Source organism: Cordyceps militaris, assembly GCF_000225605.1.
Source record: "Cordyceps militaris CM01 unplaced genomic scaffold CCM_S00001, whole genome shotgun sequence".
Taxonomy (NCBI): domain Eukaryota; kingdom Fungi; phylum Ascomycota; class Sordariomycetes; order Hypocreales; family Cordycipitaceae; genus Cordyceps; species Cordyceps militaris.
Genome location: NW_006271969.1, coordinates 3,165,886 through 3,188,029, shown reverse-complemented (window position 1 = coordinate 3,188,029; position 22,144 = coordinate 3,165,886). Strand labels below are relative to the sequence as shown.

General features: G+C 49.9%; 7 protein-coding genes across 7 annotated transcripts; 3 read left to right on the top strand and 4 right to left on the bottom strand.

The window, feature by feature from the left end:
* Positions 1-79: 79 nt before the first annotated feature.
* CCM_01023 (DNA polymerase epsilon) lies at positions 80-6,824 on the bottom strand (the record flags this gene model as incomplete). The annotated part of the gene is made up of 3 exons (XM_006666181.1): positions 80-5,964; positions 6,014-6,162; positions 6,217-6,824. The coding sequence occupies 3 exons, from the start codon at positions 6,822-6,824 to the stop codon at positions 80-82; spliced, it is 6,642 nt and encodes a 2,213-aa protein (XP_006666244.1).
* Positions 6,825-9,107: 2,283 nt separating this feature from the next.
* CCM_01022 (uncharacterized protein) lies at positions 9,108-9,683 on the top strand (the record flags this gene model as incomplete). The annotated part of the gene is made up of 2 exons (XM_006666180.1): positions 9,108-9,378; positions 9,448-9,683. 2 exons carry the CDS (start codon positions 9,108-9,110, stop codon positions 9,681-9,683), a joined length of 507 nt encoding a protein of 168 aa, XP_006666243.1.
* A 383-nt stretch (positions 9,684-10,066) lies between these two features.
* Positions 10,067-10,843, bottom strand: CCM_01021 (uncharacterized protein; the record flags this gene model as incomplete). The annotated part of the gene is made up of 1 exon (XM_006666179.1): positions 10,067-10,843. The coding sequence occupies one exon, from the start codon at positions 10,841-10,843 to the stop codon at positions 10,067-10,069; it is 777 nt and encodes a 258-aa protein (XP_006666242.1).
* A 983-nt stretch (positions 10,844-11,826) lies between these two features.
* Positions 11,827-12,849, top strand: CCM_01020 (aldose-1-epimerase, putative; the record flags this gene model as incomplete). The annotated part of the gene is made up of 1 exon (XM_006666178.1): positions 11,827-12,849. The coding sequence occupies one exon, from the start codon at positions 11,827-11,829 to the stop codon at positions 12,847-12,849; it is 1,023 nt and encodes a 340-aa protein (XP_006666241.1).
* Positions 12,850-13,047: 198 nt separating this feature from the next.
* On the bottom strand, positions 13,048-14,136 carry CCM_01019 (transcriptional regulator, putative; the record flags this gene model as incomplete). Its single annotated transcript, XM_006666177.1, has 2 exons — positions 13,048-13,899; positions 13,945-14,136. 2 exons carry the CDS (start codon positions 14,134-14,136, stop codon positions 13,048-13,050), a joined length of 1,044 nt encoding a protein of 347 aa, XP_006666240.1.
* A 487-nt stretch (positions 14,137-14,623) lies between these two features.
* Positions 14,624-21,031, top strand: CCM_01018 (N-acetylglucosaminyl transferase component Gpi1; the record flags this gene model as incomplete). Its single annotated transcript, XM_006666176.1, has 18 exons — positions 14,624-14,753; positions 14,810-14,883; positions 14,932-15,022; positions 15,497-15,507; positions 15,614-15,625; positions 16,168-16,306; positions 16,388-16,452; positions 16,796-16,948; positions 17,018-18,146; positions 18,208-18,282; positions 18,358-18,563; positions 18,652-18,810; positions 18,863-19,148; positions 19,707-19,744; positions 19,804-19,815; positions 19,904-20,035; positions 20,110-20,769; positions 20,828-21,031. The coding sequence occupies 18 exons, from the start codon at positions 14,624-14,626 to the stop codon at positions 21,029-21,031; spliced, it is 3,576 nt and encodes a 1,191-aa protein (XP_006666239.1).
* A 191-nt stretch (positions 21,032-21,222) lies between these two features.
* On the bottom strand, positions 21,223-21,636 carry CCM_01017 (uncharacterized protein; the record flags this gene model as incomplete). The annotated part of the gene is made up of 1 exon (XM_006666175.1): positions 21,223-21,636. The coding sequence occupies one exon, from the start codon at positions 21,634-21,636 to the stop codon at positions 21,223-21,225; it is 414 nt and encodes a 137-aa protein (XP_006666238.1).
* Between the last annotated feature and the right edge of the window lie 508 nt (positions 21,637-22,144).

Below are 22,144 nucleotides of genomic sequence, written 5' to 3'. Positions count from 1 at the left end.
ACACCATTCCCGTTACCCACCATGTCATAATAAAAAACGCCAACATGAGCCTCATCCTGTCATTTCTAGGTTTTCTTTTCTACATGGCCTCGCCGAAACGCCCAGCAACGTCCGACAGCATCCGCAGGCCGTAAAATCTGGCCACGCGGCGCATGACATCCAGCTTGCGGCCAATCTCCTCCCTCGACACCGTCTCCCTCCATTTCCCGCTGCAGGTGCAGTGCTCCATATACTCATTCATGCGCAGCGCGCCGCAGCGCGCGCACTTGAGGTCCTGCAGGGTCCACTCGACCGTCCAGCTCTCGACCATGGCCAGAAGTCGCTCCTCAATGGCCACGCGATCGTACTCGGCGCCGCAAAAGGGACAGTGCCATCCGGCGCCGGCACTGAGCAGTTCCTCGTCGCGGCAAAAGTCGAGGTCCCGCGCCATGGTGCAGCTGTCACACGAGAGCTGCGGCAGCTTCAGACTCTCGGATGGATTGGTAAAGGTACCCTCCTTGGAGAACTCGCGCACGTCAAAAAAGGCAAGAAGTTCTTTGCGCAACAGGCGCGCCTCGAGAGTAATGTTCTTGTCGAGCGAAAGAATTTGCATGAGGCATTTGACGAGTTCGAGGATGGCGTTACGCGGGTGTAAGTGAGTGCCTGGTAAGTCGGGGAACGAGAAATCTCCCGCAAGCTCTGGGTGCAGCAGCTCTCGCTTCTGCTGGGCGATTAGTCCCGATATGGCCTTCTTCAATGGCCTTTCAAAGCTTTTACCAAGGATGATCTGACCCTCTTCCTTTTCAATGTTGCGGTATGGCAGTTGTGTTAGTCGAGGTGTCGAGTCTGGATCATTCGTCACCTGGCGCTTTAGACCATGCATAAGTTGAATAAATTCAACAACCCATTGCTGGAAGCTGGGCTCCAAGCGCTTTGGCAGAAATGCGGCCATTTGCCAGTGCATGATTGTCTGCAAGGGTTGCTCATCAGCCTCGACAACCTCTTGGCATGCCTTGCCTCCAAAGTTGAACTCGTCGTACCATACCAGGTAGTCCCAGTATTCCTTAATCTCCAAGTCGATAAAGTGAAACAGTGGCTTGCTCTTGATGGACTTGATAATGTATTGACTGTACGCGAATGCATTCCCAACTTCGGCTCTGGTTGTCTGCAGAATGAGCCGGTTTGCACTAGCAAACACGACCTGGGAGCCGACGCGACGAAAATCTTCCATGAGTTGCTGGAATGCCTTTTTGGACATCATCTGCACGTAGTAGTGTAGAGCGCGGTCGTACATGAAGGAGTCCGGATTCTCGACCCAGCGGACCAAATGTTGGACCAGTATGTCTGCCATGGCACTACCTTGGCAGGCTTCAGTCCACCAGGCCTTGACCATTTCACGCAAAACCAGGACACCTGCATTGGAAAACGCATTGTCAGATGCGAAGCTGTCCGAACCACCCGCAGAAGGATTGAACGACACTGAATCAGTACCCTCGAGGTCATTGACCAACGATGAAGTCAAAATGGTATTGATTGTGAGGTTGCGAACATCCAAATCGATACACACGGACGAGTAAGTGCCGGGATTGTTGACGTTTGGCGTTTTGACTACCTCAAGAGGTCCAGTCAAATCATCATTTTCAAGACCTGCATGGTCGGGACGAGGACCAGGCGACCACCACAGCACGATCTTGTTCGCTTGTAGACGCCTGGCGTAGGCAATGTCAATCAAGTAGCGAGGATCATCGCGTTCCAAGTTGCAAAGCGGGACATCGCCATAGCGAGCGAGAGCCGTGAAATGCAGGATCCAAGAGCCAAGACAAAGGTAGTGTCCCACCAGACGTCTGGCGACGACAGCTTGCCAGCCCAGTGGAGGCAACGAGCTGTCCAACACATCGTACTTGAGAGGCAGAATGGGAAACTCCCCCATTACAGGAACGTCATGTACCAGCAAGTTGCGCTGCGAAGACTGAATGACTAGCATCTGCGGACGATGCTCATCCCTGCGCATCTGCTTAATGACGTCCCCAATTTCAAGATGAGCCTTGCGTCTCGTCGTCACCTGCGTAACCTTGAAAGTGACCTTTTCCTGGTATGCAAAGCAGTCCTGCCAGTTGGTGGTCGCAGCCTCTTCTGCTCGCCTCATGAGCATTTCGGAGTATATGCGCGTGATGTTGGGCAGGTCTTGTCCAGAGTCGCGATTCTTCTGCAGGATGACAACATTGGCCTTGTCCGAGGTACTCGAGAAAATGCCAAAGATCTGGCGATCGCCGGCAGCGATGTGAGAGACATAGATGTAGGCCAACGGTGATGAGTCAAGATATGTTTTCGCTTTGGCAGGTCGTTTGAGGCCCACAAGATCAAAGCCATGCTCCAGACCTTTTCCTAGAACTGCAATTTGCTCCTCATCAATCGTGCACATGTTGCCTAGACGAAGTACAGCGCGAATGTTGAGAGGAATTTGCTTCTCGTAGACACCGTCAACACTGGGGTGGTTAAACAAGAGAGAGAATTTAGCTGCCTCATTGTAGTATATGTCTTCAAGAACCGTAAGTTTGAGCAAATGAGTAGACGGGTGGCCGTTGGGCAAGGTGTGGTTGCATTTCTGAACCTCACATCCGTCGATCTCGAGGTCGGGAAGGTCCTTGCTGCGCAGGCTCAGGAAAACTTGTCGGGGAACGCGGACCTTGAGGGTATGAATCTTGGCATCGATCAGGACGAAAGCTGTCACGATACCAGGAATGTCTGTCGCGCGAAGCTGAAGCAGCTGCCATGTGTTCATGAAAGTCATGTGCGCTTGCTTCATAAAAGTCTGCTGAAGATTGCTTCCGGCATTCCCTCTTCTCTCGCCGAACAGCTGGCGACGACGGACGCGTGCTTGCCTCTGAAACTTCCATTTCTTCTTCTGGTAGTCCAGAAAACCGATGTAGTCCTCTGATGGGCCAGGCATAGTCTTTGGGAGGGCTGCCATCGGATCAGTACTCTCAACGGGTTCCAGTGACTTGCGCTTCTGTGAAGTGGGAGCTGGCTGCGAGGCAGCTATCGCCGCATTGACTGGTTCTGGCTTTAGCAATACGGCACCGTAGTCTTCCATGTCATCCATGCGAGAGCCGTTGAGGTTGGTGATGTCGCCAACTGGCTCTTTATGGACTAAATCCATGAGCTTCCTTTGCTTCAACTTGTCATTCTTGACGTTGATTCTTCGTTGAAGCCAGTCGGGGTGAGCCACACGCGGAACAGGATTGCGAATCTCTTGCAGCGCGGCCGGAATGGTGATGAGCTTCTGGATAACAGACCCCAGTCGCTCAAGGTAGTAATCCCAGTCCAAGAGGGCACGAGGATCTGTATCAGCGGGTTCCTCCTTTAGCCATTTCTTCAGATACGTCCGCTTGACAGATTCTTCCGCGGAAAAAATAGCGACCGGAATAGCTCTTTCAGTGACGGGAGCATTCCTGGGCCGGGAGCAGATAATGAATTTGCAGTTCAATCCCCTGTCCTTGACCATCTGCGGTCCCAGGAAATCGGCCAGACGCTTTGCAGTGGTGATACTTGTTGATTTTTGACTTCCATATTCCTCCAGGGTTTTTGACATGTTTCGATTCTCGGAAATCAGTTCCATCAGCTCTTCGTCAGCCAAAGTCGACCCTTTGCTGTGCAAAACATCCAGCCATCTGTTGGCCACCTTAGCCACTGCTGTGTAGCACTGTGTCAGATCTTCACCTTCGAGAAAGAACTTGAAGATTTGTTGCTGAAAAATCTTGATGAGCTTCAGCTCACCGCGTCTCTTGACCTCGAAACCTTTCAATTCAGCAAGGCTACCGTCGTCGTTGAAGACAGCATAACGCTTCTTCAAGTTCTTATCCTCCTCTTTCGAAGTGGGCAGAACCATGGCCCTGTAGGGACCATCGACTTCGAAAAAAATGGAGTTGTCGCTGTGAGTCTTGTACTTGAAAGTCTTCTCATCGGTAAGGGTTTGATATTGGTGATTGGTGAACTTGTCGTGTACCAAATGATTCAACATTACACAAGGGTATGAAATGTTAAGCTTCTTGCCATTCTTGAGCTTGAAGGCAAAGTTTTCAGGAAAGGTAGCGGGAAGCATGCACCAGATACCATCGGTATCCAGTTCCAGAGGTCGCCCGAGGCGCTCAACGAGTTTTCTGGCGAGTTGAATAATTGTGGCTCCAGTCAAACAAGTCACACCAGCCATTTCCAACGAGTACCAGCGAGAACCTTTTCTCATGACATAGCCATAAAATGAGTTCAAAATAACCTTGTGCGCAAGCTGTAGCGAGTCGTACACAATAGTCATCTTCTTTGCAGCTTCGATTTCACTCGCCGATGCGCCGGAAGCTTTCAGCGTATCAGTCTTTCCTTTCCACACCTTTGCCTTGCCCTTGTAGTCGTATCGTCGATCGCGGAAATCACGGACAGTGTTGATGTAGAACGGGTTCTCTCTCTGGCAAACGATAGCCTCTCGTACAGTTGTCGTAGAATCGTGGATCTTGTGGTAAACTTTTTGAGAGAATATCTGCAGTCGTTTTCTGACAAGGTTGGCCTGCTCATCTGCTGAAAGATCCAGGAATGTCCGCATTGGTGAATTAGGGTATAGCCCCGGAAATTTCTCATTCTCTAACGTATGCCTGATCATGTTGTACTCGTCGCGCTTGGCAGGCAGGTATTCTCCCCGCCATGCCCAAGGCAGTCGTCTGTCGCAAGTCTTACCGGGCCGATTAAAATCGCATGCAGCACAATCAGACTCCTTGACCATGGAGTCAGGTTGCAGACGATTCGTTGTCATGATGTTAGGATACATAGAAGCGACGTCGAGATGGTAGATGAGGGGCCGTTCGTGTCGATTGGGTGTCTCTTTGAAGAGATTGAGCTTTCCCAGAATTTGTGCTTTGACTTCATCGTAGTTTTCAACGTCATCAAGGGACTTCTTCTCTTCGACAGTAATGACAAATTCCAGAGCTGCATCAATATCCCTGATTAGCTCGTCAACTGCGCCCGTGTCAACAGTGAAATCGACAGGAATATCAGCACGGAAGACACCGGCCTCTATACTCTCAACGTGGCCGCCAACATATGTCTCCGAGTCAAGCAAGTGGCCATCCCAGAACGCTTCCCTGGGTGCGATATGTTTGTTCGGCAGTACAATCTCTCTCTGGTATGCTTGTACCATGAGAAGCATTTCGCAAAGCGTTCCGGTTCCTTTTCGCAGGGTATCATCGCCACCAAGAGGCAAAATGGTGCAAAGGGAGAAAATGAATGGGTGCACGTACTTCATGTACAGGTAGTATGTGGCCACGGCATCGGAGACTGAGTATTCGGCAAGTGTCTGGGGTCGTTCCCTAGCATATGGCGTCATAAGTTCGGGGTCAAGCTCATCAGGGTCGTAGCCAAGTTTTGCAACCGTGACTGCCTTCAAACCACGGGAACCCTGGGGGAGATAGGAGTCCCGGTTGACCCAGTGGAAGCAGTCCATGTGGACACCGTAACTGCACTTGTATTGGTCGTCAGTGCCCTTTTTCCAGCCAATTTCATGGTACATGTCAATGCCATTGACGCTAGCTCTGGCTTCGACAAATGGCCAATCGAAGAAGTCACCGTTGTAGGTTGCAATAACAGTGGGCCGGGCTTCCTTGATGTGAAGAAAGAACCGTTCCAGAGTCGCCTTTTCGTCGGGTTCGTTGAAAATCATAAACGGTCCAGGATATTCTGGCTTCGGAGTGTAGTCAAAGTCACCAATGTCTTCCGATATGATTTCGCGGTTTGTGATGAGAAATCCTTGGCCGTCAACTATGTATGAAATCATCATGACTTGATCAATCGTAGCGTCGGGGAACTTCAGCGGAAGTTTGGTCGTTTCGATATCGAAGGCAAGAACAACAGGGTCTGCGGGCAATGATCTCTCCTCGTTGGGAATGATCTTTGTGACGCCGTGCTTCACATCGACGAAATACCACTTTCCAACCCGAATATCTGTCAAAGTGTGAGTCTTGGCGAGCGCGCGGGTTGCGTCATGACATACCTAGATTTATCATTACTCGTACGTGATAGGGGACATCATACTCGCGCAAGTCGACTATGTAGTCGCTAGCGTCAGCGTGCGAGATATTCGTATGTCGTTTGTCTTCTTGAACATTGTCAAATAAGTCAAAATTGCCGTTTCCGTTGGTACTAGAAGCATCCAAGGTTAGCGAACGCATCAAGCTTGTACCCGGAGTCACTCACGTGGCAACTTCGGCGTAAGCGTCCATAGCACTCATGTTCTTCATGTTCTTCAAGGCTATGGGCATAATGTCTTTCCTCGCGGCCAACAAGTCGTTGACGTTGGCAAAGTTGAGCTGGATGTATGTGCGGCGATAGCCTAGCAAATGGTTGGCCATGCTTAAATCCTCCTTTTCAACCCTCCGCATCGACCTTACGACGCCGTCACCGGGGACTCTCTTGACCCATTCTTCGACTTCGGATTCGTAACCACGCTTGACAGCGATGAGGAAGTAGGGCTCGTATTCGATGGTTGCTTTGAAAGTTGAGCCATCTAGCTCAATGAAGTAGCAGTCGAGGGCAGCTCGTCCGGCAGGTGCCTTATCATCTTCTATAGCCGTGGGCTGAACGTTGACTAGCCAGCCCTCTTTTCTTTTGCCGCTCTCGTAGCGCCCGAAGCCCATATTCTCGTCAATGGTCTGCGCCAGCTTGGCGCGTTCCCATCTTTCGTCTACGGAAGTGCCCTCAGCTCTCGAGGAAGCGGCGAATGTTCGTGTTCGTGCGCCATGGTAGGCAGACTTGCCGCCTCGGCGGAAGCCCTTTTGCGGCCGCCGCAGGCTTGTGTTAGGCATTGTGAGGTGGCTTGCCTCATGGGCCGCTTGGGAAACTGAAGATGCAGAGGAGATGGATCAGACTAGGTCGAAATCGATGGTGAGAGAGTCGCGACTGGAAATTATGCGTGTTTCTGGATTTAGTATGACAGCCGTCTGCGTTATTGACAAATTTGGTTCATGGCACAAAATAATGGAGGCGTGGCCAATTCGAGGATCCTGTCAGAGGGAGAGACGCGTTTTGACGCGTAAAGCTACGTGGGCCAGTCCTTACCTACCTAGTACGTAGTATATTATACGCTAACTAGGCTATAAAGCCTATCTAGTACCTCTATAGTTATTAATCTATAAAGATATAGGAAAAAATTAAATAAATAAATAAAAAAACCTATACTATTACCTATATAATATAGCTTATTATAATTCCTAGTATCTTTATACACTTCTATCTTAAAGAATATACCTAAAAATACTACTTTTAGTAGAAAGTATCTTACTACCTAAGGCGCTACTATTATATAGTAAGATAATATAACTTAGTTCTTAGTATATAATACTCTAAGTATATAAATCTAAATTAAAGTCGATTTAATATCTATAATAGTAAAGAGCCTTAATATTTAGAGAACTATATACTATATACTATAGGCACTAGATATATAGTAGCTAAGGATTTATAATAAGTATAAATTATATAAAATAACTAATTAGCTATAAAGTAAAAAAAATAATTAAAGTTACTTTAAAGAAGAATTAATTATAAGACTAATAAGATTTATAAATAAGTTAAGTTAAAATTAAGACTTTAAGTAAACTTATAAGAATAAGACTATTTTATATAAGTTTTAATTAATATTTAAATAGTATTTAAACTTTAATTAAAAGGATAAATTATCTTTTTTTTTAATTATTATAAAATAAAAGGGATATTTCTTAAAAAGAAAAGGGGATAAGCTTTAGTCTTAATAAGTAATATAATCTATATTTTTTCTTCCTACCTTTTCTACCTAATCTAACCTAACTATTATATAGTGCTAATCCTATTACTATTAATATAGTAGATTATACCTTTACTAATATAAGGTAGACTATGCTACTATATTATAGTAGATATAGAAGGTAAACTCTCTAAATCCCTTTAAGAAAATATATAATAATAGGGTTAGATTAGGTAGAAAGATAGGAAGGTAAAAGGTAGGTTATATTACTTATTAAGACTAAAGCTTATCCCTTTTTTTCTTTTAAGAAATATCCCCTTTATTTTATAATAATTAAAAGGAGAATAACTTATCTTTTTAATTAAAGTTTAAATACTATTTAAATACTAATTAAAACTTATATAAATTAGTCTTATTCCTATAAGTCTATTTAAAGTCTTAATTTAAACTTAACTTACTTATAGGTTTTATTAATCTTATAATTAATTTTTCTTTAAAGTAACTCTAACCCCTCCTACTTTATAGTAAATTAGTTATTCTATATAATTTATACTTACTATAAATCTTTAGCTACTATATATTTAGTGCTTATAGTATACTATATATAGCTCTCTAAGTATTTAGACTCTTTGCCTTTATAGATACTAAATCGGCTTCGATTTGAATTGTATACTCGGAGTGTTATAAAATAAAAGGCATGCCGAGGCGTGTCTCCTATGCCTATATCCCCCCTTTTTAAAAAGGCGGTATTGATGTAGGAAGAGAGTTGGATATAGCAGAGTGGTTTACCGTTAATCCCAGGTACCTAGGTACGCAAGTAAGGCCTATTTTCAATTAAGTAATACTATTAGGAATAGTATTAGTATAAGACCTTTTTACTAGATATAAGCCTTATATAATAAGGAACTTATTATAAGGTACTATAATTAGTTAGTATAACCTTAAAAGATAACCTATATATATAAGGCTTATTTTCTAATAAGGTACTAGATTTATTTTCTACTTAATATATAATTTTTCTTTATTATAATAGTATTAGGCTACTATTATATATAAAAAACTCTCTATATTTTTTATAAGCTATATTAGAGATATTAATAGTGTTATAATAGGGGAAAATTATCTGTTAAAAAAGCGACCTGTCTAGTACCGTATCTAAAAATAGGCCTTACTCGCGTATGTAGGTACCTTGTAGGAGAGTGGGGCTTCAACTTCGAGCCGTCGCCAAACCTACGTCAAGATCTACCACTGCAACGCGCCAGATATTACACGAGCCGGCGTCGCTGCAGCCACGGAATCGATCAAGCAGCTCAGCTCACGTACAACACACAGCTGGACGGGCGGTTGATGCCCCGCGACGCTAGACATGGCCGGTGACGATGAATTACAGGCGCCGCAGGGCCTGACCCTCCCACAGTCGGTCAGCGGCAAGCCTGTCCAGGCCGCCTGGTCCACGCCGGTGGAAGATCCCGACGACAAGACGAGCCCGACCAAGCGGCCGACAATCGCACACGCGGTGGCGAGCATCAAAACGGAGGACTTTGCCAAAGTGGCTAATGCGCCCTGCTCCCGCAACGGGTTCATGACCGGCATCGTCACGGGCGCGGCGGCGGGCGGGCTGAAGCTCGTCGTACGATGTAAGGGGTTCTTGCACTACACGAAACAAACAAAAGGACATAGGGCTAATGAGGCGTCGACTGCGGTAGCAAACTGGGCTAAGGCCGCCAACTGGGCTGTGGGTATGTTTGTGCTGGGAGCCGCGGCGTCGTACGAATACTGCCAATATAGCAGACGGGTCGAAAAGAGAAACATGAAGCGCGCGGTCGAAGTGCACGCAGAAAACCAGCGCCTGCAAGCAGCGAAGTTGGCAGAGCGCAGGGAGCTGGCGCGGAAGCTCGAGGAGCGCAAAGCCGCGGAAAGGCGATGGTATAAATTTTGGTGATGGGAGGCTATGGCCGTTTTTTTCTTTTTCTTTTTTTTTTGGATCACAGAAACCATGTATTCTTATAGGTATATTGACAAGTACTAGCAGCGTTTCTGCGTGTTTAGCAATGGATGGCTGTTCAAAAACGAGCCATCTTGTTCGCTCGGGCAAGACTAAATCAACTCCGAATAGACTTGGACACAAGTAAGAAAAGAAGAATCGAACCAATAAAGCGCACCAAATTCCATAGTCGCTTCGAAGTAGCTACTAATAAAACAAACAAACAAACTCCGTTATCATAAATTGCTCCATATGAGGAGCAGGTGCGTACCCAAGAGAATCGAGCGTTGCTGAATTTCTCCAACAATTCACGCAAAAAAGATAGATCGTCCAGGTTGCCGTTATATAGTCACGACCATATTTCGAAGCTCCGAATCGCTGAAGCGGACCTTTCTAGGCGACGCCTTGCCGATGCCCGCCGGTGCTTCGCCTTCGCGGCGCCGCTGGTTTCTGCGCGCGCGCGCCTCGCTCTCCTCGCGCTTGCGGTACTCTGTGATTTGCTGCCTACGCCGGAGGGATCGCGCGTGCGCAATGGCCGGCGTGGGCCGGAAGCCGATGCCGTTGATGCCGACGCCGTCGTCATCCTTGTCGTCGGGGTCGTAGATAGTAATTTCGTCTTCGTGCCACGTCAGCGCGGCGCGGACCGGATCAACGATGTGCGGCTCCCCGCCGTCGTCACCGTCGCCGGCGCTATCGTGGGCGTCTTGCCGCGCGACATCCTGTAGGAGAGATGTCGTGCCAGCCGCCGTCTTCGTGGGCGACTCGGGTAACCTGCAGGCTGCCCCCAGCCGCTCGTCGTCTGCTATTGTTTCGGGGCCGGGGCCTCCAAACACCACGGCTGCGTCGGACACGTCGGTCATGGGATCGTTAGGCTTTTGGCGTTTGGGGAGCAGCTCATCGGCGACATCGGCGTCGTCGCCGGCGACCCCTCCACCCCCGCCACTCTGTAGATCCAGGCCCTTGAAGCGGTGAGCGACGGCGGTTCGGGGGCTATTTCCTCCATCCTCGACGGCATCTTCTTGGCTGAGGCTGAATGTGAACTTCAGGGGCGTGAGCGGCGTTTCCTGGCCACGTTTGCGCTTGCTGGGAGTCTGAAACGGAGGGGAGGACGACGCCATAATGATCGGGCTGTAGGATTCAATCAGGGCTAGCCTATACTGATCACATCACCATTTTCCGAGGCGAAGAAAGGGGGCGTAAAGGGGACCGGGAGAGCGTCTCGGCGCCCTTGATGCCCAAAAATGGCGGATATTTGAGAGACAGCAAGTATTGCTAAAAGGACGGTAATCGTGCTGGTCAGGAAAGATGGAAGACAACAAGCGCTATCTGGTGGTGGGGCATTGGCTTTGGGGTATTCAGGCGATGCCGCTTGACTGGTGAGATGCCGTCCACGTTTTAAATAACTGAAAATAGGTAGGTAGATAGGTACATAGTGGCAAGTGCCGACTGCTACTGTCGGTGCACTGATGGCGCTGGTTCCAGCCCAATGCCAGAGCTGAGTGAGCAAACTATATTTGCACAACGTTGAAAACGTCATGCAAGCCACAAGCATCCTGGTTAGTTGAACGGGTCGTATGCTGGCTGGTGTATTGGCCAAGACGAGTTTGCAAGGGAAATCTGGAGGGCTCGGCTCGTCCGCAATCCCGAGTTGCAGATCGAACTTGAAATGAAACTCGGTCGATCTAGTTATTGCCACCTGTCCTGAATATGGTGCCTCATGTTGGGGTTTTGCCTCTGGCTCGAGATGTATCACACGTCTAGGCTGCTCTAAAAGCTGCGAGGGTCATGCATAATGCGATTTGTTCCGGGCCAGTTCTAGGGCATTCGAAACTGTGGCCATGTTGACAAGATTTCCACAGGAGCAGTCCAGTCAGATGATGAAGCCATTGTGCGACGGAAACGTGGACCAGCCAGCCGCTGGTGTGGAAGCTACTCCGCACCATGATGGCAACTAGGCGCTCACTAACAAGATCCCATGGCTACAAGCCGCCCATCTTCCATCTAGCAAATTCACATCTTGGCGTTTCAAACCTGTGTCCACGTTTTCGTTTCGACGCCATACCGGCCGAAACCGCATATATTTGCGATACACACAGGCACCATGGGCGCAGACACACATTTTAGCTTTCTGCCGCTTGGCGCCATCATCCAGGCCTTCTACATCAACGGCATCAATATCGTACAAGGCTTCCCCACGCAGGAGCTCTACCAGACGCACAACAGTCCGCATTTCGGGGAAACCATTGGCCGCGTGGCGAACCGTATCAAGGGTGCCCGGCTCGACATCGTCAACGGCACGACGTACCCGCTGGCCGCCAACAACAGCGGCAACACGCTCCATGGCGGCATTGTCGGCTGGGGCAAGCGCGTCTGGCAGGGGCCGACGCCGATCGGCCTGCGCCCCATCCCCGGCGTCGACGGCCTGCGCGGCGGTGAGAGCATCCAGTTCACGCTGACGAGCGAGGATGGGGACGAGGGCTTCCCCGGCGCGCTCGACGTCAAAGTGGTGTACACGGCGGGCACACAGCCCCTAGACGGCAAGGAGGCGACCGTTCTGGGGATCGAGTACGAGGCGCAGCTGGTCGGCGGCGCGGATGAAACCGTCATCAATATGACGAACCACTCGTACTTTAATCTCGGCGGCGACGCGACCGTTGCCGGCACGCAGGTCACCCTCGGGTCCAACCAGTACCTCCCCGTCGACAGCACCGGCGTGCCCACCGGCGGACCGTCCACCTTTCCCGGCGTCGAGCCCAACCAGAAGATCCATCTCGGCGCCGACGCGCCCGCGTTTGACCACTGCTTCACCACGACGGCGGACCCCGCCGCCGTGCCCGTTGACACACGCGCGCAGCCGCTGCAGCTGCACCTGACCGCGGCGCACCCGGCCACGGACACCCACCTGCAGGTTCTGAGCACCGAGCCATCGTTTCAGTTTTACACGGGCGACTTTACCGATGTGCCGGCCGTTGCGGGGGCCCCGGCGCGCGGCGCGCGGTCGGCGTTTTGCTGCGAGCCGGGCCGCTGGGTGAATGCGCCCAACGTGCCGGCGTGGAGAAACATGACGCTTCTGAAAAGGGGCGAGATGTATGGAGCGCGCATCGTGTACAAGGCTTGGGCGTAGTAGAGATATTGAGATATTGAGAGATGAAGAGATGAAGAGATGAAGAGATGAAGAGATGAAGGGATGAAGAGATGAAGAGATGAAGGGATGAAGAGTTAAAGAGATTAAGAGATTAAGAGACTAAGAGATAGATTGATAGATAGATTGAGAGATATGGCATCTGGGTCCGGCATTTCAATGTGGCCGCCTAAAAATAACTTAATCAGAATCGCTGTCGTCGCCCAGGAAAGCCAGGTCCGCATGCGCTCTGCGGCGCCTCGCCGCAAAGCTCACGTCCTCCTCCTCCTCGGCGGGGCCGTGTCCATTCTGTGCGTCCTCCTCGCCGCCGTCTTCATTCTCCGCCTCGCTGGCGTCGCTCTCGGGCACCTGACCACCACGGCTGCCCTTTCTCCGGCTCGCCCGCCCGCCCGCCTCCATGCCCCAGAGGCGATTCATCTCCTGCGCCGCCTGCGCGTCGGCTATCAGCTCGCGCGTCTCCTTGATCTCTCGGGCCTTGGCCTCGGAGAAGCGGCCCTCGATGCCAATGTCGGCGAGCATCTTCTTGAGATGCCGAATTTTGGCCCGCGCATCGTCGCAGCCCTTAAATTCGTGGTGCCAGAGCTTGCGCACGCCGCACTTGCTCAGCTGGCCCTGCAGCTTCTTGACTTCGGCGTCCAACGGGTCCGACGGTTCTGCGGCGGCGGCGGACTTGGCAGACTTCGAGGCCTTGGGGGCCTTTTGGCTGGGCTCTTTCGTTGTCCTTTTGCGCTTCGATGTAGACCGCTCGTCAATAACATCAGAGTACTCTTCCTCTTCGTCGTCAACGGGATCCGGTAGCTCGGACTCGGACTTCACCTTTTTATTGGGTTCTTTTTCGACAGCTCCGTTGCCGTCGTTGGAGGGATTAGCTATTGTGCGCTTTCGCTTACGGTGCGGCGAGGCAGAGCCCGGTGCGTCGTCTTCAGAGTATTCGGGATTCGATTGATGGGTTGTAGACGCTTTCGGGTCCGCCTTTTTCTCTTCTGGTGTCCATCCGTCTAGCAATTTGCCCTGTCGCATGTAGTGTGAATTCTGGCAATTCTGTCAAGTTGTGGAAAATAAAGCTTCAAGACTTACCACATATTCTTTGATAATTTCCTTGCTTTTCCCCTTCCAGTCTTTGTCCGAGAAGAAATCTTCTCTCAGCCCCAATCTTTCCTCAACGTGGTGGCGGATTTTGTTGACGGACGTTGTATCGGGTTCCAGCTTGAAGACATCGCAGGTGCCCTCGATGAGGGCTTCCTTCAGCGCTTTGGCCGAGGGCGCCATTGTGCATTAATTCCAATATTCTGGGTGCGAACCGAGATTGCGAATTTGCACGGACTGCATGAAGCACGGGCGTGAGGATGTTGCTTGTTGAGTAAAGCTTGTAGCGCGGTGTGACGCGATTGAAGGAACATCGCAACTTGCGCTGCGCCGGATCAATAGCTGCATTATTATAGTACCTAGGTACTATTTGACCGGTCTTGGCGAGCGCCGGCGCGCCCTTGCAGTGCTTGTTTCCAGCGGCAAGTCTAAGCGACCAATCAGCGGCTCAACTTGCCCAGGGCCCGAAAGCGCCACAATGGATGCTGGGAAAAGGGAATGAGGAATTGTAAAAGTGCAGAGAGAGTTGATTCTGAAGGAAAAACACATGTATTATAGGGACGTGTCTTGAGCCCGGTGCTGCGGGCCATGGCGTGTTCGTTTGCAGATTGATTTTCGCCACCATGTCTCCGGCTTCAACTTTCTTAGCTCCAGCACATACACCACCACCATGTCCGCATCACTCGCCCCAGAATGCAATGAAATCAAAGAGTGGGTGCTCCTTGAACCAATTATTGAACCAGAGATGCTAACCCTGTCTAGGCGCTACGATACCTGCTTTTTAAAGTGGTATAGCGAAAGTGAGTTGCGCCTGACATGCGGACCGGCCAAGGAGAGTCTCGCTAACGGCGCACAGAGTACCTTCGCGGTGCCGAAAGAGACAACAAGGAGTGCGAGTCTCTTTTCAAGCAGTATCGAAAATGCTTAGGTGTATGATTCCGCAATTCCCAACGCTGGCTAGTCGCTGACCGGACACAGGTGGCGTTGAAGCAACGCGGCATCGACAAGCTGCTGAACGAAGCCCGGGAGGACAACAAAGAGAATGACGCGCGGCTCATACAGCCAAAGAGTATGTGAACCATCGGCGACTCATATACCACACTAGGTACTAATCAGTTAGTAACCACTCAGGATGATCTATTCGGATATACTAGGTAGCCTTTTACGGCGTTTTTGGATGTCGGACTCGGACTTCCCGGCCGATTTGACCCTACGAGTGTTCGACCATTTCTCTCCCCACTCATTGGATACAGGCCAATATGTTATCATGTAAAAATACAATGAATTGCACGTATAAAAAAGCACCTTGGTTGACCGTAGGTCAATTGTAGCCTCAAACATCCGTAGGTATTGCCCTTCTGGGTTTTACCACGTCGTTACATACCTGTACCTAGATGCCTACTACGCGCGTGAGGCCTGTTTTCTAACAGGGCACTAGACACGTTTTCCGCTCAATATATAATTTTCCCCTATCATAACGCTATTAACTATTAGGCTGTTATTATATATTAAAAAGCATTTATATTTTTATAAGCCGTGTTAGAGATATTAATAGTGTTATAATAGGGGAAAATTCTCTATTAAAAAAGCGACCTATCTATACCCTATCTAAAAACAGGCCTTACTTATGTATATAGGTAGGTACTAGGTAGCTACCTAGGTACCTATACGCGTAAGACCTATTTTTTAATAAGGCACTAGACGCGTTTTACGTTTAATATATAATTTTCCCTTATTATAATGCTATTAGGTATCTAATATAGCTTTAGAAAAATATAGATTTTTAACGCGTATAGAGTAGTAGTAGCCTAATAGCGTTATAATAGGGGAAAATTATATATTGGGTCAGAGACCTGCCTACGGAGTACCTAGTCGGCGATAGTAACGCACCGTCACCGCGAAGGCCAAGACGGAGCTGAATCTGATATTCTTTAATTTTGAGGGATCTTGCATGTTTTATTCAATCTCAGACAACCCTATGCGAACCCGGTCACGTATCACCCGGTGCATGTCCTTGGCTTCCAGCGCCGTAACATCTGAACAACTGACCCGCTTTTCGTTCGTAGCAGCATCGCCTTCTCTACTTCCTGGGCTAACGACATCTGGCTAATTTACCATTTTTACTGCCTGCAGATCAGATCAGATGGGCAGCGCAATTCTTGAAAACTCCTTTGCGCCTCATTGAGCCCCTTCGACACTGTCCCGGCTAGCCAGGACAACGGTGTATCACATCCTGCCGCGCAATTCTCGAACCAGCTTTCGACTGACGACGAACCGCCTCCCACCGCCACGAGACCCCTCCCCCCCTCGATCCCGCGCGCGACTCCTATCCCTTCTCAATTCTCGGCATGCAGTGAGCAGTAGCCAAGATAGAGCTCTATGCACCCATTCTCAATCCTCACCCTCGGCATCTTTGTAGCTGGCTACATAACAGCACGCTGGGACCTCGTGACTCGCTTATATGAGCTCGCTATTTTTGCGTGGGAATATCAAGTTGCCGTACGTTGCCCTGTGAGGTCGCTCTACCTTCCAGCCGCGCGCTGGTTGCAATTGTCAAATATCATTTTAAACTGACGTGGTTCGCTCTACGCAATAGGTCCGCGCTGCCAAAGGTGCCATTGCCTTGACTGCTCTTTTCTTTGTCGTTGTTCTACTAGTCCATCTACTAGCTCAGAAAGAGACGTTTCTTGTACACGTGGTCGTCCAATACACTCTCGACTACTAGCTAACAACCTCACAGCATCCAAGGCAACCAGGAATCGCCGTGTCAGCCCGCGAACAGTTACGACGCCGAGGCTCCTTTTGAACAGACCACGGGCCGATACTCAGCGACTCTATATAGACCAATAGCATCTTGGCCATGGTGGAACATGATGGTTTGATGCGCGTATTTTGGCCGACAGACATTCCCTCGTCCGATCGCCCGGGTGTAGTCGTTGGCTGGCGCAATTCAACCCTTGACGTTTTTGTTGTTGCCATCCTAGACGACGTGGATGTGAGTGACGAGCCTCCGAAACGAAAGTAGATGCCGCGTGACTGCAGCGTGACTAACCCTTTCTACTAGCCTCGCAACGTCGAAATCCACCTCAGATCCAACACATTCTTCCGTGGCAGCCCTCATTCTCCCAATCGCATTTATGAGCTATGTGGGCACTTCTCCATGCACGTACTAGGGGTGTCGAATACGACAAACTATGCCTTGGTTGATCCATCATGGGTCTGCGCTACGACCCGTACTTCCCGTGAACCTCGCATTAATTGTGCCAAGGCCTCGAGTATACAATTGATTCTATACGACCGACCACGACCGAAAGGCATGCAATATATCTCTCTCAACCCTATTTCACTCGCTCTGGGTGATAAGTGGTACGCCGTTGATGATAGTAGAGGTGATGGGTCAGAGGGTGAGGAAGAACATCGCGATAGGAAGCACAAGGAGGCCAAGCTTAAGTTGGTAAACAAGCTCAAGCAGCACTCGATTATCAATCGACCCGCTTCCGCACGAGACAAGGCACTCGAAAAGGTTGTCCACCAGGTCAACTGGTCGTGGGAGCTCGAGCAGACTTTGCAAAAGAACGTGAGCAGGCTTGGACCACGCCCGAAACGAGGTCTTAGTGTGTCGGAGAGGGTTGTCGAATCTACTACAGCGGTTCGGAACTACATTCTCATGCAGTTGTGGAATGCGTTCGTCGTTTATGTCTTTCCTTTTCTCCGAAAGGGCTTTGTGATGCTGTTATTCCTTCATCGCGCCATGGCAGAGATGCTCCTCACTGTACTTGAATTTCGCATCAAGCCAGGCTACGCGGCAGTGAAGGACGTATCTGCAACTGCGCAGCAGATCGAAATCCGCCTGCTGCAGTTTTGCTACTGGCCGATGCAGTACCTTACGCTTCGGCAGCGCAAGATGGACTGGGCAAGCGTAACCACGAGCCACCCGGATTACATTCGTTTCTACAACAGTCTCTGGCTTGTTGCCAATGACGTCATCATCGGAATTGCCATTGGGTCTTACATTATAGAAAATGCGGATTGGGTGTCGATGCAGATCAACGACTTGTTGCGCGTCTATACCGTTAACGCTTTGCAGAGTAGTATTTCCTGGCTCATGGGATGGCCCGCGGGGCTCAAGCTCAATGGCGAGCTGGCAAGCTTCTTGGGTGCTCTGTTTCTTTGGGTGATTACGTATTGGTCGAGTGAGTGTGTCTGCGAAAAGAAAAAACAGGTTCGCATCCTCTTACTAATCTTGTATTCCAGGCTGCATCGATGCCCTCGCACCAGCACTTCCCAAAGTGGTTTGGTTTATTGGCTTTTCTTCCTTTGCAGGCGCCAGTATGCCCCTGGCGCTGCTTTCAGATCTACTTTCAGCCCTCACAGTCCACATCTACTCTTTTTATCTTGCGTCAGCTCGTATATACCACTGGCAGCTGACGATATTGCAATCACTATTCCATCTCTTCCGCGGGAAGAAGCACAACGTCCTTCGCAACCGTATCGATTCCTGCGACTACGATCTCGATCAACTTCTCGTGGGCACGATTCTGTTCACGCTCCTCTCGTTCTTGCTACCAACCGTTGGCGTTTTTTACATCAATTTTGCCATTGCCCGCATGGTGATTATTTCAATGAAAGCGGGGTTCGATACGTTGCTCTCTTGTTTGAATCATTTTCCCTTATTCGCCCTAATGCTGAGAGTCAAAGACTCCCGGCGACTACCTGGTAAGACTGATCGGGCTTTACGGTGCGCAGTACAAGCTAATCGATCCAGGTGGCATCCGATTTGAACTACGTGACGCTTACGATAATAAAGCACTTACCCTTCATGTTCATGAACCTCCAACGTCGGTTATTCGCCTCAAGGTACGCTGAACACTCCATCTTCTTATACACATTTCTAATACGTCTATCGCAGTCGGTTCCTCTATCATTCAAGGCCATGTTCAATCAATACTTTCAGATGGCTGAGCGAATTCGAAAACACTATCTCTCACCGCGCGTCTTCCTGTGTCTGTTGACAGGACAGTTTGTGCCGCCTATCAACCGGCGCAACCTGTACAGCCTTCAATACAGCATGCTCCCAGCCCGACGAGCGACCATGTGGGAAATGTGGCAAGCGATGAATGCAGAGACGCAGCAAAATAAGCCGTTCCAGCTCCCGAACATACCACCATTAACAAACGGTGGCGGCCGGCGGGGCGGTGCGAATGGCCGACTTAGAGTGCCTAATTGATATCCGTAATGTAACTGATTAATGCAAAAGTATGAAGATGATGATGGAGGGTGCCACTTCCACGTATCCACGTAGATCGATATTGGTAGAACTGGGCTAGCTATAGTAGGATAGCAATCGCTCTCTATACATGATCCATGTGGATCATGCTGATGTTACCGCTCGTTCGTACAACGCTGCCCGATGCTAAATAAAGTTGCCTAACCGATGTCATCGAGACACGAGCCAGAGCTTGGACGGCGGGCAGCTTCAAAAGGCGGGGGCACGCCCAACCCAAAAGGTGGGGCTCTCTCTCGCGACCTCGACCACAGGCTTCAGCTTTCTTCTTTTGCCAAAGCTAATTACCTTGGCAATTCATCAGTTTCTTCTCATTTTTCATTATTAATTTACCATCACATAAGCAATCTCCGTGTCTTACTAGAAGGTTATCTATGACAGGCTGCGCGTGACTCCGCACCACTCTTGCCACCTCTTGCTAACACAAAGGAAGCCGGAGTTGTGGACTGATATTCAATATTTCACTCAGAGTCTTTTGCGGCACGTCTAGTCAAATCGGCCGTCTTAGTCATTGACCATATTCGTTGGTATGGATCCCAAACAGCGCTTTCGCAGGTCTTTCCTAGACCATGTCGCTGGTAAGTCGCCGTTGATCCCCAAAATTCTGTGTACGCTAACGGGGCATTGCTCCACGAAGTACTTCAGGACCAAATGGAGGAGTTAAAGTCTATCTCTACTGTGGCTGGAGAACGTCAAGAAGCCATTGACCACATTCTTGCGGGAATTTCAAAGCTTCAGAATGACGTCGCTGACGTCGCTGACAAGACACCGGCCTATGACCGGAAGCAATATTCAGAGGTAAAGAAGCATATGATGCCTGTTATAAAATGCGAAGCTGAAGACTGACACTTGTGGTATGATAGACGATAAAGGGGCTGCAAGAAAAGCTGAGCGATACTACTACTGCGCTCGCGCCCAAGTCTCGATTTCAGTTCAAGCGCACTGTAAAGCACGTCGACATGGGCGCGCCGGAGAATGATCCCCGTCTACTATCCGGAAGCTTCTCACGCAACCAGCACGAACCATCTGTGCCGCCAGGCGCGCTCAAGTCTCCCGATGAGGCCGACGATGAGCTGAAGGAGCTGCCGCGCTCGGAGAGGGATTACAACGCGGAGCTATCGAGACCCAGTGCGTCCTCGATCCGCAAGCCTAGTTTCTCTGCCGCCAGGACCATTGGCATCTCCAACCAGATTGGGCTGCACATCATCCTGCCCTCTTCTGCAGCCATGGCCACAGCGTCGGGCAGCCTGACGGACCTGGCGGGCTGTGTCGTGGACATGTCTATACCCACGTCGCAGGGCCACGCGTTCCCGGGGCTGGCCATGCGCGAGATCAAGAAGAGCCTGATTGTGGCCGGCAGGGTCGCGGGGCCGGTCCACATGACGGGCATCAGCGACAGCATCTTGGTGCTGGTGGCGCACCAGGTGCGTATCCACGACTGCAAGAATGTCGACATTTACCTGCACTGCACCAGCCATCCCATCATCGAGGACTGCTCGGGGATGCGCTTTGCCCCCCTCCCCGCATGCTATGTGAGTTTTAACCACGAGACACTACGCCTAGAGAAATGAGGCGGCTAACGACGTGTAGATGACGGACGCCGACAGGGCCGAAGAAAACCAATGGAACCAGGTCGATGACTTCAAGTGGCTCAAGGCTGGCCATAGTCCCAACTGGACAACCATGGGCGAGGCACAGGCTTTGAGCGACGAAATCTGGACAAAGGTGGTGCCAGGGCGGCCTGGCGCGAGTGTCGACGAGACCTTGGCTAAGGTTGGGATTTCGCCAAGATGAATCACTTCCTTGGGACAACATAAAATACTTGTAATTCAAAACTCCGTACCGAATTTTCCTAACCAGAGATTGTTCAGCCCTCTAAAAATCAAACTGTCCATATAGGGTTCCCTCTATAAACGCCATTGCCATGCAAATTGTACATATGACTTGATATACTAGATCCAAAACCATTTCCCATCGAATTTTGGTCACGTGTCCATCTTGTCGCCGTCCTTGCCGAAGCGCAAGCCGTCGTCTCGAAGGCGCTCGAGCAGGGCGCGCTGCGTGACGAGGCGCGTCTCGAGTTCGGCCATCTCGCGGCGCTGCTCCGCAACGGTGCGGTCCATGTCGGGCAGCGCGCGGACCTGGGCGCGGGCGTTCTGGAGCTGGTGCTTGAGCGCGTCGGTCGCTCCGGGGACGTCCTTGAAAGATAGCATCGGCTGGCCGCCGGCGGCGGTGGCGGCGGCGGTGCTGGGCGTCGCGCCGGTCGCGAGGCCCGCCGAGGACTGGATGCCAGTGCGCACCTTGGCGAGCACAATGGCGAGCTCGGAGAGGGCGTCGAGGCTGTCGGGGGACAGGGTCGAGGGCAGCGCCATGAGAGATTGCGGCTCGTCGGTGGCCATGGTTCTGCTCGGTTATGATGTCTGGTGTGTTTGATGATAGCTTCAATAGCTCGGGTAGGCGGCTTACCTGATGTATAGTGGTTTGTGGTAAAGACGGTTAGCTTCTTACCTAGTACTACCTACCTACGCGCGTGAGGCCTGTTTTCTAACAGGGCACTAGTCACGTTTTCCACTTAACATATAATTTTCCCTTATTACAACGCTATTAGACTACTACTATATATAGAAAAACCTCTATATTTTTTATAAACTAGTATTAAAGACATTAATAGTATTATAATAGGGGAAAATTACTTATTAAAAAAGCAACCTATTTAATACCCTATTTAAAAATAAGCCTTACTTGCATATATACCTAGTAGTACCTACCTCCTAGGTACCTAGGTATAGCCCCCTATATTAAGTTAGTTATTAAGAGTGTTTTTTATAATAGTTAGGTTAGATTAGGTAGAAAGATAGGAATAAAAAGGTAGGTTATATTGCTTATTAAGACTAAAGCTTATCCCTT